Consider the following 17,397-nt stretch of genomic DNA (forward strand, 5'->3'; position numbering starts at 1 on the left):
AAGAAGGGAATAGATGACAAAAGAGTTTCAAAACTGAAATGTAAACTTTATCATCTACTTCAGTCTTCTCGTTATATAGGTTGCCTGGGTGCAGAGATGATTACCTAACATCAGAAAGTTAATGGCAAAGCCTAGAGTGGAAACTTAGGGTTGACTCTAAGTAAGGTCCTTCACAATGAGAATGAGATTTAAAAATTTTTTCATATAGTAATTAGGCATCAGTATATCTAACTAATTTATTAGAACTACTTAGAATTATGAATTAAGAACATGAAGAATGTTGAGAATTAAACTGGTATATAGGGTGTTATCCTGTTTACATGCTGAGGACTAGAAATCCAAAGGCATAACCTATAAGTAGGGCTTGTTCATTTTTATTATTTTCTGTTAACTTGCTTCATTTTAAGCTTGATCTGATTTCCTTTGGCTCCAATTCTATGTCCAAATATTTTATTATTGACTTTTTTTTTAACACCCAAATTTCAAAGACTATTAAAAAACTTTCCCTTATTCTTCATTAGAATTTCAAAAATCATTTTTGTATTCACTTATTTTAAATCATGAGAAAGCTAAACGTGAAAATGAAAAATTAAAGTCAATTCTGTTATGTATTTTTGGTTCTTCAGAGCATAACTAAAGAATTTTTCATAGAAATAGCTTTTCCTACTGACCAGTATAATAAAGACATCAGAACAGCTGCAAGGTATTGGTTACACTGCTGGAATTCATTTTGATACACATGGATTTTTTTTATGCAATTTTCCCAGCCCTTCAAAATGTGATAGCAGGTGTGACTTTTAACCTTCCAAAGCAGAAAACTTAATCATCAGCATTTCTAATATAATATTAAATATGCTTTGCAGCAAGAATGAGACCAAAAATGTGTGAAAGACTTGTTTTACAAAGGTTAGGAAACTATTTTTATAAGACAGGATTTTAATAAAGTGAACTTTTATGGTAAAAATGCCAAATGTGGCTAAACACACACACACACACACACACACACACACACACACACACACATATTTGTTACAACTACTAGGTCAATACCTATTAATATAGAGAGGAAGGAAAAAGTCTCACATTAATGAATTTTTATTTCATGTATTTATATATTCTTAAAACTTATCATTTCCCACTTAACCCCATTTGCCTTGTAAAATCCTAAAAAAAAAAAAAACCCAAAGCTTATCATTTCTAGGTCCTTAATTAGAACTGTTAAAGGGTAAAATTTATGATAACCCTTTATCCCTGGAGTCATGCATAAAATTTATTGAATTAAAATATACTTGCATACACTTTTACTAACTAATGTCTAGAATAAAAGCATTTCTTCTTTAAATAGCTTTATGACTTATAAGCTAGCATAGTACATAGTTACAAAATTTTCTGATATAGTTTAGATATCATAATATATGTAATCATATATTATGCACATTAAATAGACAGTTAAATGTTCATAATGGAAATGCAAAATAATCCTCAATTATGGCCACTTGGCAGTTTTTGTGTAACTTTGAAGATGAAAATTGATAATTCCTACATACCTATTTTTTTGCTGAAAATAATCTTTCTGTAAAATGACCATATGAAGTAGATAATGCAAGATATAATATTCTATTTTATAGATGAGTAAACAAAACCAAGGAAATTAAATGACTTATCCAAGATCATAGAGACAGTAAGCCAGAAAGCAGGTGAACACAGGCTATCTTCAAATTTAGTATTCTCACCACTCTACCCTCTGCTTCATTTTACTTTGGGTACCTTTTAGATAGTAATCAGATATATCTTCAATCATGTGCAAAAGTTTTAAGGTGTTATTCTAATTATGTGTAAAATTTTAAATCACCAAATCATTGCCATTGCTTAGACCCCATAGCAGTTTCTTAAAAACAGAGATTCAAGATCATATTAACAATATTATAAAGATCCCTGTAATACTTCCTCACAAGAATGTTCATATTATCTGTAATACTTAAAAAAATGCTCCATTCAGATATATTTCATCATTTACTATGGATGCAAAGAATATACTGAAGTATTTAGAGAGGAATTGTGATATAACAGTAAAAGCCCCATAATTTTGGGATCATTATAACTAAACCTCCAGTATCAGTGAATTCTGAGACCAGTAGATAAATCATTTAACTTTTCAAAACATTGAAGCCCTTATCTATAACATGTAGGTCTTAGACTACTTGGCTGATTGAGGTCCCTCCAAAATTTCCAACATTTGGAATTATAAAGAAATTTCAGGTTATGAATTCATAGATTCATAGTTTTTGAGTTGGAAGGAACTTGAGAGTCTTTCTAGTCCAGCTTTCTCATTTTACAGAAGAGGAAATCAAGCAAAGGAGGTTTAAGAGCCTTGCTTGTTTTTTTTTTTAGATTTTTGCAAGGCAAATGCGGTTAAGTGGCTTGCCCAAGGCTACACAGCTAGATAACTATTAAGTTGTCTGAGACCTGATTTGAACCCAAGTACTCCTGACTCCAAGGCCCGTGCTTTATCCACTATGCCACCTAGCCACCCCAAGAGCCTTGCTTGGAGTCACATATCCAGTGTCTGAGGAAGGATTTGAACTCCAGCTACTTACTAACTATATTATCTTGGGCAAGTCATCTAATTTCTGTCTACCTCATTCCCTACCTGTGAAAGGAGGATAATTATAAGGACCTATTTCCCACAGTTATTATGAAGGTCAAATTAAATAATAGTTGTAAAGAACTTGCAAGTCCTAACATACTATGTAAGTATTAAGTATGGTTCTTTCCCACTCCCCATTTTTTTCCCACTGCTTCCAAATACATCAGGTTCATTTCTGCCTCTGTGACTTCCCTTTTCCTTGATGTCTTCTGTTCATTATATCCTTGAAACCATTGCCCACGTTTTACCTAAAAAATTAATCACTCCCAGTCTATCACTTTCTACATTCTCTCAGGTTACTGATGTATGCATTTAGACACTATTTAGTTTCTTTTATTATTTTCTTATTGTTTCATGTACATAGGTCTTATTTCTCTAAATTTCTGAGTGCCTATCATAGTTTAGTCAAATAATAGTTAATATTTGAGTTGAATTGACATAAAATAGGTTGAATTATATATATAGTTTTAGTGGGTTTTTTTTTTTTTAGGTTTTTGCAAGGCAAATGGGGTTAAGTGGCTTGCCCAAGGCCACACACCTAGGTAATTATTAAGTGTCTGAGACAAGATTTGAACCCAGGTACTCCTGACTTCAAGGCCGGTGCTTTATCTGCTGTGCCACCTAGCTGCCACCTAGCCACCCCCTAGTTTTAGTTTTTATGTATACACACATACATAGATAATTGGTGATTGATTTGTGGTAGTTAAAGTAACTATTACTTAATCCAAATATTTGATTATCCCTTCTCCAACTATTCTGTATAAATGGAAATTTTTATTGTGCTTATAAAATGTATCTATCTCTATATATATATATATACACACACACACATACACACACACACATACACACACACACACACAGTTGCTCTTTTTATAAATGGTGTTGCTTAAAGTATTTCAATAAATCAACTTTTATTGGGCACTGACTATTTTGTGTGAGACATTGTGGTGCTAGGCTTGGGTGGAAGCTGGAGTAGGTCATTGATTAAAAAGATGGAGGACATACCATTTCCATCAAAGAACTTCTAATCAGGGTAGCTAGGTGGCGCAGTAAATAGAGCACCGAGCATCGGCCCTGGAGTCAGGAGGATCTGAGTTCAAATGTGATCTCAAACACTTAATGATTACCTAGTTGTGTGACCTAGGGCAAGTCACTTAACCCCATTGCCTTGCCAAAACAAAACAAAACAAAACAAAAGAACTTCTAATCTAGTGAGGGTAAATAACTAACACAAGATAGAATATACTTTATAGGTTAGATTAAAAACACATTTGTAGGGGCGGCTAGGTGGCGTAGTGGATAAAGCACTGGCCTTGAAGTCAGGAGTACCTGGGTTCAAATCTGGTCTCAGACACTTAATAATTACCTAGCTGTGTGGCCTTGGGCAAGCCACTTAACCCCATTTGCCTTGCAAAAACCCCCAAAAAAACATTTGTAGTTTTTTTATTCACACCTAACAGTGTGAATGTTTTATTTTTCCTTATGTTTTATTTTTCCTTTTAAGTACTAGTATAGTTAAATCGCCTACTCTGCCATGCTGAATGGTTTCACCAATACAAAAAGTCTTTCGGTAAAGCTAATTTCAGCTAATGCTGATGCACTGGATATTTCCCACTATCCTTTTGTCATACTTAACTATTGTAAATGCATAAGTGCCATTTTCTGGACTTGGGAGGCTAAAATAGACTAGCTATATTGGCTGATAGAATTAATTTTTAAAACATTCTCCAAACTCCCCCTTTTTAAGGATTAACTTACTCTTTTCCATTTTTACCGTGAGTGCCAGATCATCAAAATGACCAATATTCCTGAGTACTTATCTTTTACACATACAGGAAATGCCCTGCACAAGTGTTATGTTTATTGTTATCCTTCAAATCACTTGACATAGACCATAAACATTTAGCCCTGATGCATGAAAGATGGATTAGAAGCTCAGCTTAACTTGTCTGCACTTTATCTATTTCATCTTCACAGCTGAATCCAAGTGTGCCAGTGGTGATTCATGGTAATAGTTAATGATGAAAAATGACTTCGTTTTTGTTTTTGTTGGAAGACATAAACGTGTGGATCTCTTGAGTTCACTCTTTTCTAAAATAGCATACCAACTTGATTTTAATAGATGCAATTTAAAGCTTTTTTTTTAAAGTAGCGAACTCTCTGACTTCATCATATTGTGCTTAATTAGATTTTCATTGAGTCTGAAATTGGCCTTCTGAATACTTTTTGCAGATATTTTGGTTGCTTTTTTGTTTACTTCACAGTAAAGTTCAAAGTCCAAATTCCCTTACAAGCATTTCAGAGGTTCAGAAATATAACTGACCAGGCATTTCCGATATCTTAAAAACCTTTGAATTTTGGTTTTTAGTTAGTTTTCTCATTATTGATTGCTTATTACTATTACAAGAAAGAACTTTTTCTAGACTCTTTGAACATAATTAACTTTCTGTAACTTGTCACAATATCATTGAATTTTTAATTTGGAATAGAATCTAGCCTACTGTGCCTAGAATATCATAGACACGTAATTGATGTTTATTGATTGATTGATTTGGACAATATTGATATTTTAGCTCAGCAGTTTGATCTGGTACTGCCATGGCAACCACAGGTGGTACTTGAAATTCAGTAAATCTAGGAGTTTTTAGGTGTGGATCAATTAAATGGTTGATCAGACATAACAAGCGAATGATGTTTTAAATATCCAGATGACCTATAGCCAAAAAAAAAGGCTCCCCACCCCTGCATTAACTGCTAAAAGGGAAGTGTTTTTTGTTTTGTTTTGTTTTTTTAAGCAGAAATAGTACAAATATGCTGGATGATCACTTTGGCTGACAAGGGAACCAGAGGACTTCTATGATCCCTCTAAGCTATTAGATTCTGTGATTCAGCATTTCTTCTTATTGTCTCCTCACTTTAACACATCTTCTCTGTAGTTCTTTCTAATTTTTTTGATACAGATTTCTCATTCATTTCTTTTTCTTTGCAACCTCTGGTTACTTCCCCTGGTTTTCCAATAAAGCAACCCTCCATCCATTTTACTATGCCTTTAATTTCTCCCTTTCTCATCCTCATCATAGCCTCATTTATGTGTTCCCCTGAAAGATAATGACTAAGTACTTAGAGTAGTTGGCAGAATATCATAGGGTCCTGCAAATACTTACAGATTTTTTCCCCATGTTTAGCCAATGATTTTACTTCTGTTGAGTGCAGTTTAGCCTCTTATAAGCAGTCACTTCACCAGATTTTGTCTTGAAAATTCATGCTGAAGATTTTATCATTATGTTAAAAAAATAAAAAAGGAAACCTGGTAGATGTAAGGGGGGAAAAAGTAGATAGAATCCTATAAAAAGGAGCTTCTGTACATGACACCTTTGCAGGCTTGCTGTTCACTTCCTCTGTTATTTTCTGACTGCAAAAAGCAGCAGTGGTAGGATTAAAGACAGAAATCCTAATATACCTTAGTGATCATGTTTTACCTCTAGTTATGCTGTAGGTTTTTCAGAACATCTGTTTGGATAGCAACTTCAGAGGGTTATTATATTTTCCCAGGAGGCATCTCTGTGGTTACCCCAATTATCTGTTTTTCAGAATAGACTTCTGCTTATTGCTTTGATTAACATAGAATGAACTTGTTACTAAAGGCAGAAAGAATGCAGTGACTTTTATTGCATTTATGGTTGTAACATTCTCTAAGGGGCAGACTTGGAGGAAGGTAGGGGAGGGGGAGGAAAGAGCATTTATATATTGTGCTAACCCAAATTATACATAGCAGAAATTTTATTTCTTTGGAATTGCTTCTTCTGCCAGAAACTAGGCAACATGAAAAGGACTGTATAGAGCTTTATATTTTTTCCTTCTTTTCTTAATTAAATTTTTTCAAACAACAAAAATTTGCCTTTTTCTCCCTTCCCCTCCCTTCACTGAAAAAGAAATACAAGACCCCTATTATAAACATGTGTAATAAAACAAAACTAAGTTCCCTCACTTATCATGTCTAAAAAATATTTCTCAGTCTGCATTCTGAATCTATCACTCTTGATCAGGAGGCGAGTAGCATATTTATTTATGAGTACTCTGGAATTTTAGTTAGTCATTGCATTGTCCAGAATTTCATATTCTTTCAAAGTTGTTTGTCTTTAAATGATGTATAAATTATTCTCCTGATTCTGCTTATTTCACTCTGCATCTGTCCATCCAAGTCTTCCCAGGTTTCTCTGAAGTGTCCCTTCATTCTTTCTTATAGAACAATACTATTTCATCACATTTGTATACTATACTTATATACTATAATTTATTCACTCACTCCTAAATTGATGGACACTCCCTTAGTGGCATTTCTTTACTACAACAAAAATTTCTGTAAATAGTATTATTCATAAGGATCTTTTGGGGTTATATACTTGATTTCTTTAGAATATATACTTGATACTGGTATTGTTGGGTTGAAGTATAATACATTTTTCCAGGTTAATAAACTTTGGGGCATAATTCAATTGCTTTACAGGTATGCAGTATGAGCTCTTGGGATTTACTTGATTTTTGCCAGATTTCTTTGCAATTTTCCTGACAGTCTTTTTAGTCATATATTGAGTTCTTATTCCTATAACTAGAATATTTGAATTTATCAAACTCTAGGTTAATTATTTTTCCACTTTTTTTGGGGGGGGGGGAAGTACTTTCCAGGACATGAACTTTTTGGTAGAGTATATAGATTTAAGATTCTATGTAGGTCATTTCCATAGTTTATATATAATTGTGCCCTGGCTAGTGTACATCAACGCTTATTAAATTAGTGTACTCTTTTATATTTGTGGTGATACTTCTATGCTCAATTGGTTTATTTGGCTGATTGTTTTTGTCTTCTGGACAATTAGTCAAATCAAAAGGACTTTTGTTGAGTTTGGCACCTTGCCAAAATTCACATGGTTTTCATAACCTCAAAATCTGTTAGAGTTAAAAGAAAGGATAGAAATTATCTAGTGCAGTTCTCCCATTTAACAAAAAAGTTTTATTTGTACCTTTCATTTTTGTATCACATTCATTTCCAACTATGCTTGTCCTCTTGGCTATCTAGCTTAGATTTCTTTTTTTTATTTTTATTTTTATAGGGCCATGGGGTTAAGTGACTTGCCCAAGGTCACACAGCTAGGTAATTATTAAGTGATGGAGGCTGGATTTGAACTCGGGTCCTTCTGACTCCAGAGCCAGCATTCTATCCACTGCACCATCTAGCTGCCCTTAGGTTTCTCTTTTAACAAAAATTTTTAAGTAACACAAAATCAATGTATACATTGACCATATCTAACAAGGATATAGAAAATCATGTACCTATTATCTTCTATCTTTTCAAGGAAAAAAAGGAAGTTCATTTTCATATCTGTTCTCATGGCTGAGCTTGGTCAGGACTTTCAGTTGCACTTCATTATTCTCTCCACTTACATTATTGTAATTATTGTTACATTTATTTCTGTTTGCTTTACTCTTTCATCTTTCATAGAAATCTTTCTCATATTTCTCTGAATCCTTCATATTTGTCATTTTGTATGATACAATAATTCATTACATTCATGTTCCATGATTTGTCTAGCTATTTCCCTATTAATGAGCACTCACCTTACTACCATTAATATATTTTATATTTTGCTGATGTGAATATGTTTATACATATGGGACTTTTCTTTTCCCTCATTTTAGAGAGGAATAAGCCAAGATCCAAGGATATATTAGTAACGTAATCAGTTAGAGTGATACTCAACAACAGAACCCTCAACTTGCAGATCCATTTTATTTCCTTATATTAGAAACTAATTTTATGGGTCTTTGAATGATCTTTTGCTCTCATAAGAATCTTTTTACTGGATATAGTTAAAATACAAGATTTAACACATATCTAAATATTTTACATCACAATAAAGGTTAGAAAAAATGCATATATTTCAATATTCATCTTGTTCATATAAGTTATGAAAGAATTATTAGAGATGAAAGTATAAAATTCTCTGAGAAAAGGTAAACCTGAACATCTTAATGTTAGAAGAAATTATGGTATTTGAAATAGAGGTTGTAGAGGCTGCTTATTCTTTTTTAAAAAGAGTAGGATAACCTGGTTGAAGCTTCCAGGGCAGGAAAAAAAAAAGAACAGAAATGTGAAATTGTGGTAATCCCAAAATATTAGATAAAATTTAGAAGAATCAGAGAAATTATCTTCTCCAAACCCCTCATTTTGCAGAGGATGATAACTCACATTTACATAGCATTTAGTATATGTATTATCATCCTCCTTTCATATTAATAAAAATGAATTAAATTTATAAAAGTCTTTAAGTTTAATAACACATATTTTGCATGATATCCTTATAAATTTGGTAATGTTATGGTAGTATTATTTTGTAGGTAAAGAAAATGTGAACTACAAAGGTTAAAGTGATTTATTCATGATAAGAGTGGAGCACCTTTATATAGAATTTATTCAGCTTTCCTTTCCTTAGTGCAATTTCTTCTTCCTCATTAACTACTTTGGGTGGTAGGGTATTAGAGTCCATGTAAGGTGGATTCACTGTCCTTAATAGTGAAAATCATTTCTTATTTAAAAAAATCATTTAGAGCTCTTTTCCATTTTTGCCTATTTGTTGTCCTTATACTTTCACCATTAAATGTCTTAGTTGAATCTGATGCCACATTTTCTATGCCTTTCCATTATTATCATTATTATTTCTTATTATTTATGAATTAGCACTACTATAGTCATCCACCATATTTCTGCATAAGGCAAATTCTATATTCAAAACTGATATTGATGTTAATCTCTTTTTTACATAAGTAGTTTAGTGTTCCGTCAGGATGACAGCTCTTAAGGCAAGTGATTTATATCAATTAAATGAGTTGTGAAATTCATTGTCTTTTCCTTCATCTATTTCCCATATTTTCGTGCTTCAGTAACTTATTTAAACATATCAGATGACAGAAAACCAATATACACAAATTATTATAGTGAATAAAATGAAAACACTAAAATTAAGCTTATTGTTGAATAATTCTTAATGTCCAATCTTGACCCCAGAGAAGAGATTGGAAGTGCACCTTTCTCTTTTTTGTAGAGAGGGTCAGAGTGTTGCATACACTGCCATATGCCAATATCCTTTTGGATCTATGAGACTCTAACCTGAGATCTAGATCCTTTTTGAATCAGAAGTTCCCTTTCACTAGGATAAAGACCATTATTTGGGTTGATTTTGTTTAACTGTTTCTCTTTTTGGAAAATAACAATGAAATGAAACAAGAAAAAGATGACAATGCATAAAAATAAAGTTTGGGTTTATTCCTGATTTGTTGAGTAAGCAAGTTACCATCCCATTCCATCCATTCCACTCTTCTCTGAGACCTGTGTGACTCTCCTGAGATCTAGTTCAAGATTCTATCTGAAACAGAAGTGTCTTTTCTGTATCAGAATTTTCCTTTTAGTGATAAAGAAGGTACTTCTCTTGGGAGTCCTAGCACCAGCCACTTCAGGGTTGAGGAAGGCCTAAATCTAATCTAGACATTAAATTTGCTTATCACCCTTAAACCATTTCCCTAAGAAAGGTCTTAGGTTTTGTTCTACCTATTTTCCTAAAGGGAAAAATCTAGAGAGGAATAGTTTCACCCTTAAACCATTTCCCTAAGAAAGGTCTTAGGTTTTGTTCTACCCATTTTCCTAAAGGGAAAAATCTAGAGAGGAATAGTATTTCCTAATATTTTCAGTTTTATGACAGTTTTTAATATGCTTCCACATTGTGCTTAGCAGCTTTTTTAAAAAAAATTATTCTTTTTTTTTTGAAGAAAGAATTCATAACTAGGTGTGAGATTGTTTAGTCCATAAGTCATTGGCCTTTCTCACTTCTCACATATTTTCCAACATTTTTTTTCACCATTCTTACATATAAAATACCTTTCAATCACTCAATAAGAATTCTTTTTTAACACCTATATTGTACTAGGAACTATATTAGATCCTAGGCATACAAGGACAAATCAGTGAGATAGAATATTAGATTTTTGATATGTTGATTAGCTGAACTCCCCCATCTTGTTCCCAACTCTTAAATTCTTTAGATTCTAGGATGATTTTCTGAGAGGAGAAGGAGATGATAGGATTCACTGGGAAATGTAGGTGATATAAAAACAAAAGATAGCAATAAAATTTATTTGTTATGGAGAGTTTTATTGATTTTTTGAGGGACTCTTTATTCCCCCCCCCCCATAACACAGTGTAAACCACAATATTTTCCTGGTGGTCTTGTTTTATCATGAATATACTGCTATTCAGGGTAACTAGTGTTCCGTAAAATGGTCTTTGGACTCATGATAAAAAAAACAATTCTGCCCACTCCTTTATTTGCTTCTCCAAGGAGAGTTGGTGAACTATATTCTCATTTAGCAGCAACTTCCTTTTATCTTTTGCATTCATTTATAGTAAGAATGTTATGTTATGTGTTAAAATTCATTTCTTACAATAATGGATCTGCTTGTTGCTTATTGGACAAGAATGACACATTTAGACTTCCAGCAGCTAAATTAAGTTTTATCTGGGTCCCAAACTGTGTGAGTCTTAATATCGTTGGCCCCATTTTGCTAATTATTTATTCAGCAAACATTTTAAGTATCTGTTGCATGTAAGCAAAGGACTGGAGATAGAAAGAAACAGTTCCTTCTTTCAAGGAGTTAGCTAACATACCAGTAGGAATGAGCCTACATTCATTCACCTGAGTTGTCACAGAGGAAAGTATAAAGGAGCTGCAGGTAACTGAGACCATTTGGTATTTTTCTTTGTTTCATGGTTGCTATGGTTAAATGATTTTTCACTAAGTGATCAGCCTAATGATGATGACGGTCTCCATACTTAACTAGGGTGGTCCTTGGAAAGAACATAGTCTATTGCTGGGACCATACCTGAAATCTTTTCAGTTTGGCAAAACAGGTCAGAGCTTGTACTCTGTGTGGCCTCCAAGAACATAGATTCACTTCCACATTATAATAAGGGATTTATATCTTGAGCAGGGCATGAGGGTGGGGGTGCTTTGGAGGAGATAGGAAGGAAAGGAGAGAGAGAGAGAGAGAGAGAGAATTTCATCAATGTTACTTAATGGTACTGTTCTTCTGTACTAAGAGTCCTAAAGAGTTTGAGAACACTGAGAAATTAAGCAACTTGCCCAAGCTGAAGTAATATGCATTAGAGATAGAACATAAATCTATGTCTTTCTGAATGTGAGTGATCCTTATTGTGCCAATGCACTCTTTTTAGGTACATATATAATAATTTCGTATGACTTTTAATATATAGTAGTTTGTTTATAATTAATAATTAATGTGACTTTTTCCTTTGCTTTCTTTTTCAGACCATCCAGACCTTTCAAGTTACCAAAAAGGTAAAAACAAGTACCTTTTTACTCTCATAGTAATTAAAAGATGATTTTTGGGGACATAATTTTGTTCCTAAGGCTATAGCAATAGTCCTGACTCTATGAAGGAATTGCCCTTTACATTCTGGCAAATTATTTATTTATGTATTTTTTTTTTACTTAAGGCAATGGGTTAAGTGACTTGCCCAAGGTCACACAGCTAGGCAATCATTAAGTGTCTGAGGTTGGATTTGAACTCAGGTCCTCCTGGCACCAGGACTGGTGCTCTATCCATGCATCACCTAGCTGCCCCTATTCTGGCAAATTAGCTATACTCATCTTAATAATACTGGAATACTGTAATAGTCTTAACAACTAGCACTTATAACTCTTAAGTTACAAAGGTTTAACATATTGTTTCTCATTTTATCCCCTTAATCCTGTGAAGTAATTGCTATTATTATCTCCATTTGAGTAAACTGAAGCAAGCAGAAGTTAAGTGACTTGCCCAGAGTCACAGGGTTAATTAATTATCTAAGACTAGATTTGATTCTAATCTCCCTGATTCCATATTCCACCCTCTATCCAATGTACCACTTAGTTGCCTTAATTTCTGTTCTTATTTGTAATAAATTGGGGTTTTTTTGCTTTTAATTGAACGTAGAGAAATATTCTGCTAGTTTTCCAGACCTTGGGTCAGATTTATGGCAATGATGATCATATGTTGAGACAAACTGAGAAAATCTCAGTTCAGTTCAACAGTCCCTACTCTGGGCTTGGTACTCTCCCCCACCAAAAAAAAAAAAAAATCTTGAAATATAAGTTTTGGCTAATGCATCTGGAAAAAAAGTTCATCTATTTCAACATCTACCTTTTATACATGAGAAAACTCATACTTAGGTGAAGACACAGGTTTCCCTGGTTAAAAAAAAAAAAGTGACCATGCCAGGATTCAGACTCATTTCCTCTGACTTCAAATTCAGTCCCTTTTCCATTACACTAAATTGGATTTTCTCTTTTCTTTGGCATGAAAACAAAAGAAAATAAAACCTTGACGTTTCTGATCCAAGTCTAAACCAGTCAGAACACCCCCACCCTGAGCAAGTTTGGTTATTAAATCAATTATATTTACCCAGGCTCTAAGTGACTTTTGAAATCCTTATTAACTAAGGGACTCAAATGCTGATAGTGATAGAGCTTGCTGAGGGAAATTATCATCTCTTTGAAGTAATATGACTGGATAAGTCACCATTTTCAGCTACTCACCCTCTTTTGTGGTAAAAATAAAAAAAAAGGGAAAAAACCAGGAAATTATACAAATAAATAACGTTACATTATTGAGAAAATGAATTTGTTTTCCTAGAAATGATACCAGTCTTCTAAATAAATAGGAGTTTTACCTTTGGACAAGATTTATAAGGTTTTTATTTTTGGTTTTCCCAAATGGAGTATAATTTTCAATGTATTTTGAGGAAAAAGTCCCAATCTGGTCTTATTACCTCTGGCATACAAATATACTTTCTCAGTTTATTGTAAGAGTAACACAAGAAAGAATCTATATAGCTCTTTTATCTCCTGAGAAATTTCTTAAGTTGTGGACAGTACCTTCATTATTTTAAGTTCAGTAACAGATGATAAAGTAGTTTCTGGATACCTCTTTAGCTTATGGCAACACTCCTTGTTTTTTGCATAGCATTAGAAAAAGCATAGATTATTAACCACAACTGTCTAGGGGACAGACATCAGAGTATGGATGTATGCTGAGTCCTAAGGCTTTTGGGATGTTTCTCATTTGTAGGCATTTTCAACAGCGGGTGCAACTGTGCTCATCATTTCACATGGATTACCAAGGGCCCCTCACTTTCTTTTTTTAGGGTTTAGTAATAACTTGAGCATGCAACATATAGCTGAGCTTGGAGAAGAAATGGAGAAAAAGGAAAGAAAGAAAGGAGAAATAATGGAGAGATGAATAATGCTAAAAAAGTATAACCTGTAGGTTGCAAATGATCATTCCTTAGAGAAATGGCTAATGGTACATGTTTTACCTTTATGGCTTATTCATTTCCTAAGCAGTCTCACATCTTTTTATCTTCTCTTAATCCTCATAGCCCATTAAGACACAGAAAGTATTATCTCACCCATCTCACTCACACATGGTATAATATTGATACATGTATAAAAGACACTTTGTTTGGGATCAGGATATAAAGCAATATTTTGCTCTACTAAATTAAAATCCATTATCGTCAGTAAGCCAATAAGCACAGAAACATCTTATGTTTACTACAGCTTTCAATTAATTATATGATGGTTAAAAGAATGTTCTCTTGTTGAAAAATCTCACAAGAAAGTCTGCTTTTCCTCATCTAATCCCTTATCAAGGATGTCTTTCTTGTGTATAGAGAATTTAAATTTTTCTGAAGATAAAGTAGACATTTGGTTGGTTGTTGATTTTTTTAGTATAATTCAAGATTTTGCCTATACCTTTGTTTAAGGATCCCCCAAAGGTCAATGAAGAAGAGTATACTGGGCATGAGCAGTCTGCAAACTAATTACAAATCAGGGATTACGCAAGAGAAACAGTGTAAATTTTGTCATCAAAGCAATGTATAATCAAAAATTAAACCCATGCCTCAGGAGCAAGGGATGTACAATACATACATTGTGTGCTCTATCATAAGAGCACAATGAAGGCTCCTGGCACATACTCTCCTCTTCCCCTATGGCAAACAAAGAGGAAAGATATGGATGAGAGTCACACAGGATAGAAGGCATGAATAGGTTTCTGTCTGCAGTGGAACAAATAACCATACTCACGAGATCCTAAATGCATTGGAGTTTTAAAATATTAACAGATGGTTGAAGTGAGACACAGAGATGTTAAATTATTTGCCCAGGGTCACACAATTAGTTGCTGCATTAGGTGGCACTGTGGATAGAGTGTTTGATCTGGAAGTGGAAGTCTTTACTGGCAGTGACCTGGAGCAATTAATTCACTTGATGTCTCTAAATTTCCTTATTTGTAAAATAGAGGTTATAATGGCATCCAAGGTTGTTGTGAGAATCAAATGAAATTTTATTTGTAAAGTGCTTTGCAGAATTAAAAGTGTTACATAAAAACTATCTATTTTTAAAAATCATATCATTTTTATGATCATTAAGACTAGACCTAAGTCTAGTTTCCTAGTACTCAATAAGAAACCTTAGAAATGAGTATTTAGATATTCAGTGAGAAACACAAGGAATTAAGGAAGTGTTATGGCATGTCTATGGGTTTTGAATTAAACTGAAGAACTAGAAAAAATAATCAGATCCTAGTTTCTTGTTTCAGTTTTTAACCACTGAGGCACACTTCAACTTTGTCAAAGAAAAGTCAATTTACATGGATTCAGATGAAAATACAGTGATAATGAAGACATTCACAAAAACCTATTTTCAGTCCAAAGGAAAATGAAATTTTTTGAATGTTCAACTATGTCAAACCAACATTATATATCCTAGATCCAGGAATATTAATCAGCAATGGATATTTATTAAATCTTTCTGTCAAAGCATTATGCTAGACTGATCATAATGACCTTATAGTCTAATATATTTAGCAGGAGAAAGTTCTCAACTTGGGTAAAGTAGCCACTTTAGAATTTCAGAAACATAGAGAATAATATTTCCCAATTGAAAACTCAATGGAAACTAGGAATACTATCTTTCAAAAAAAGCACGGGGGTGGCTAGGTGGCACAGTGGACAGAGCACCGGCCCTGGAGTCAGGAGTACCTGAGTTCAAATCCAGCCTCAGACACTTAATAATTACCTAGCTGTGTGTCCTTGGGCAAGCCACTTAACCCCATTGCCCAGCAAAAACTAAAAAAATAAAAGTACAGAGTACTGTTGTTATGATATGGATAGTTCATTTTAAATAGACCTCCAATAGATTCAGCTTGGCTTGACTTTATTATAAATTAATTAATTAATTAAATTATTAACTTTAATTAATTGAACCAGTTGTCTATCTTTAACTGTTCTCACTGATCCATTTCCAGAACAAATGGGTAAACAAAGATTAATTTGAGTATATTAATTGTATTACTATATTATACTAATTATTTTGCTTTATATTAATAATAAGATTTACCTTAGTTGTGAGAACTATAAAAAATAGAATAGAATCATATAATTTTATAACTGCAAGAGACCTTAGAGATTATCTAGTTCAACCTCCATGTTTTATAAGCAATAACATTTTTAAAAAAACTCATGTTTTATAAGCAATAACATTTTTAAAAAAACTCAGGAGGACAGAATGTTTTATCATCGCACAATGAGTTAGTGGCAGTCCCAAAACTGGCACCTAGGTATCGTGCCTCCTATACCCATGTTCTTTCTACTACACTATTACTTAACTAAGGAATCAGACAGAGATGTGTTTTATCTTAAATCACCAGTTTATTTGCTATGATGATACCATATTGTATTTATTTCTTAACTTCAGAATTATCAGCCTCTTTTTAAAAAAATGTCAGAGAGGAATAAATTTACCTTTGGAGCTTAAAGGTGTAGTGTGATTAAATTTGTTCATAGTAGAACTCTCTGAAAATTTGTTCAGTGAATGAATAAGCCATTATATAATTAGCAGGTAGTGCCCTGAGGCTTATAGCCTAGATGAGTAGCAAACATAGCAACCAGGCACCAAGGAAACCTGTCACCAGGACATTAATTAGCCTGGACAGAGAGATAGTCCTTAAATTCAGAAAGGAAGGCAAGGAGAGGAAGGAGAGGGAGAGGAGGAGAAAGAGGAAGAAAAAGATGAAAAGAATAAGAAGAAAGGGAAGGAAAATTAGAAAAAAGAGAAGTGAAGTGTAAAATGATAATGTATTCAAGGAACTAGTTCTCTTGAGAATTCCAGTGATCTTAGTTTTCTTTTCAAAGAACAAAAGAATATTGTTCAAATTCCTCATTATAACCCTGGATACCCGAGGAAAGGAACAGTTTTCTCAAGAGAGATCAAAACAGGGTTTATAGGTCATTTTAATTTCCTTAACTTTTCCAGTTTCCTACTTTATTAGATTCTTTCCTTGATATTATATTCTTATCCATACTTAGTAACATACATGAAATACTTGCAAAGTTACTTTAGCTTCAGGATATTGTGTAGGCAGAAGAAGAAATAGAAGTATATGCAAGAGTTTTACAATGTTTGGAAGAAGTGGCAAATTCCTTGAATATGATCAAAAAATGAGTGTAATTTGCTATTGGGGTTTGCTATGTCTGCTAAGGGATCTGATCCCATTCCTGAATTGTGACAGTTTCTCTAAGCAAGGTCAACCTATGAAATATCTACTGGATAAGGAAGTTAGATTGTCATTTAGCA

At 33.3% G+C, this 17,397-nt stretch overlaps 1 protein-coding gene across 26 annotated transcripts in view; it reads left to right on the forward strand.

Moving 5' to 3' along the window:
• Positions 1-17,397, forward strand: part of DISP1 (dispatched RND transporter family member 1) — a 242,376-nt gene that overhangs the window by 198,172 nt on the left and 26,807 nt on the right. For all 26 annotated transcript variants that reach the window (XM_074222762.1, XM_074222737.1, XM_074222748.1 and 23 more), the window contains one exon: positions 12,028-12,057. In XM_074222762.1, the coding sequence (XP_074078863.1) occupies positions 12,028-12,057 (30 nt within the window). The remainder of the gene's footprint in view (positions 1-12,027; positions 12,058-17,397) is intronic.

This window comes from Macrotis lagotis, chromosome 2 (assembly GCF_037893015.1).
Source record: "Macrotis lagotis isolate mMagLag1 chromosome 2, bilby.v1.9.chrom.fasta, whole genome shotgun sequence".
NCBI classification, from domain to species: Eukaryota; Metazoa; Chordata; class Mammalia; order Peramelemorphia; family Peramelidae; genus Macrotis; species Macrotis lagotis.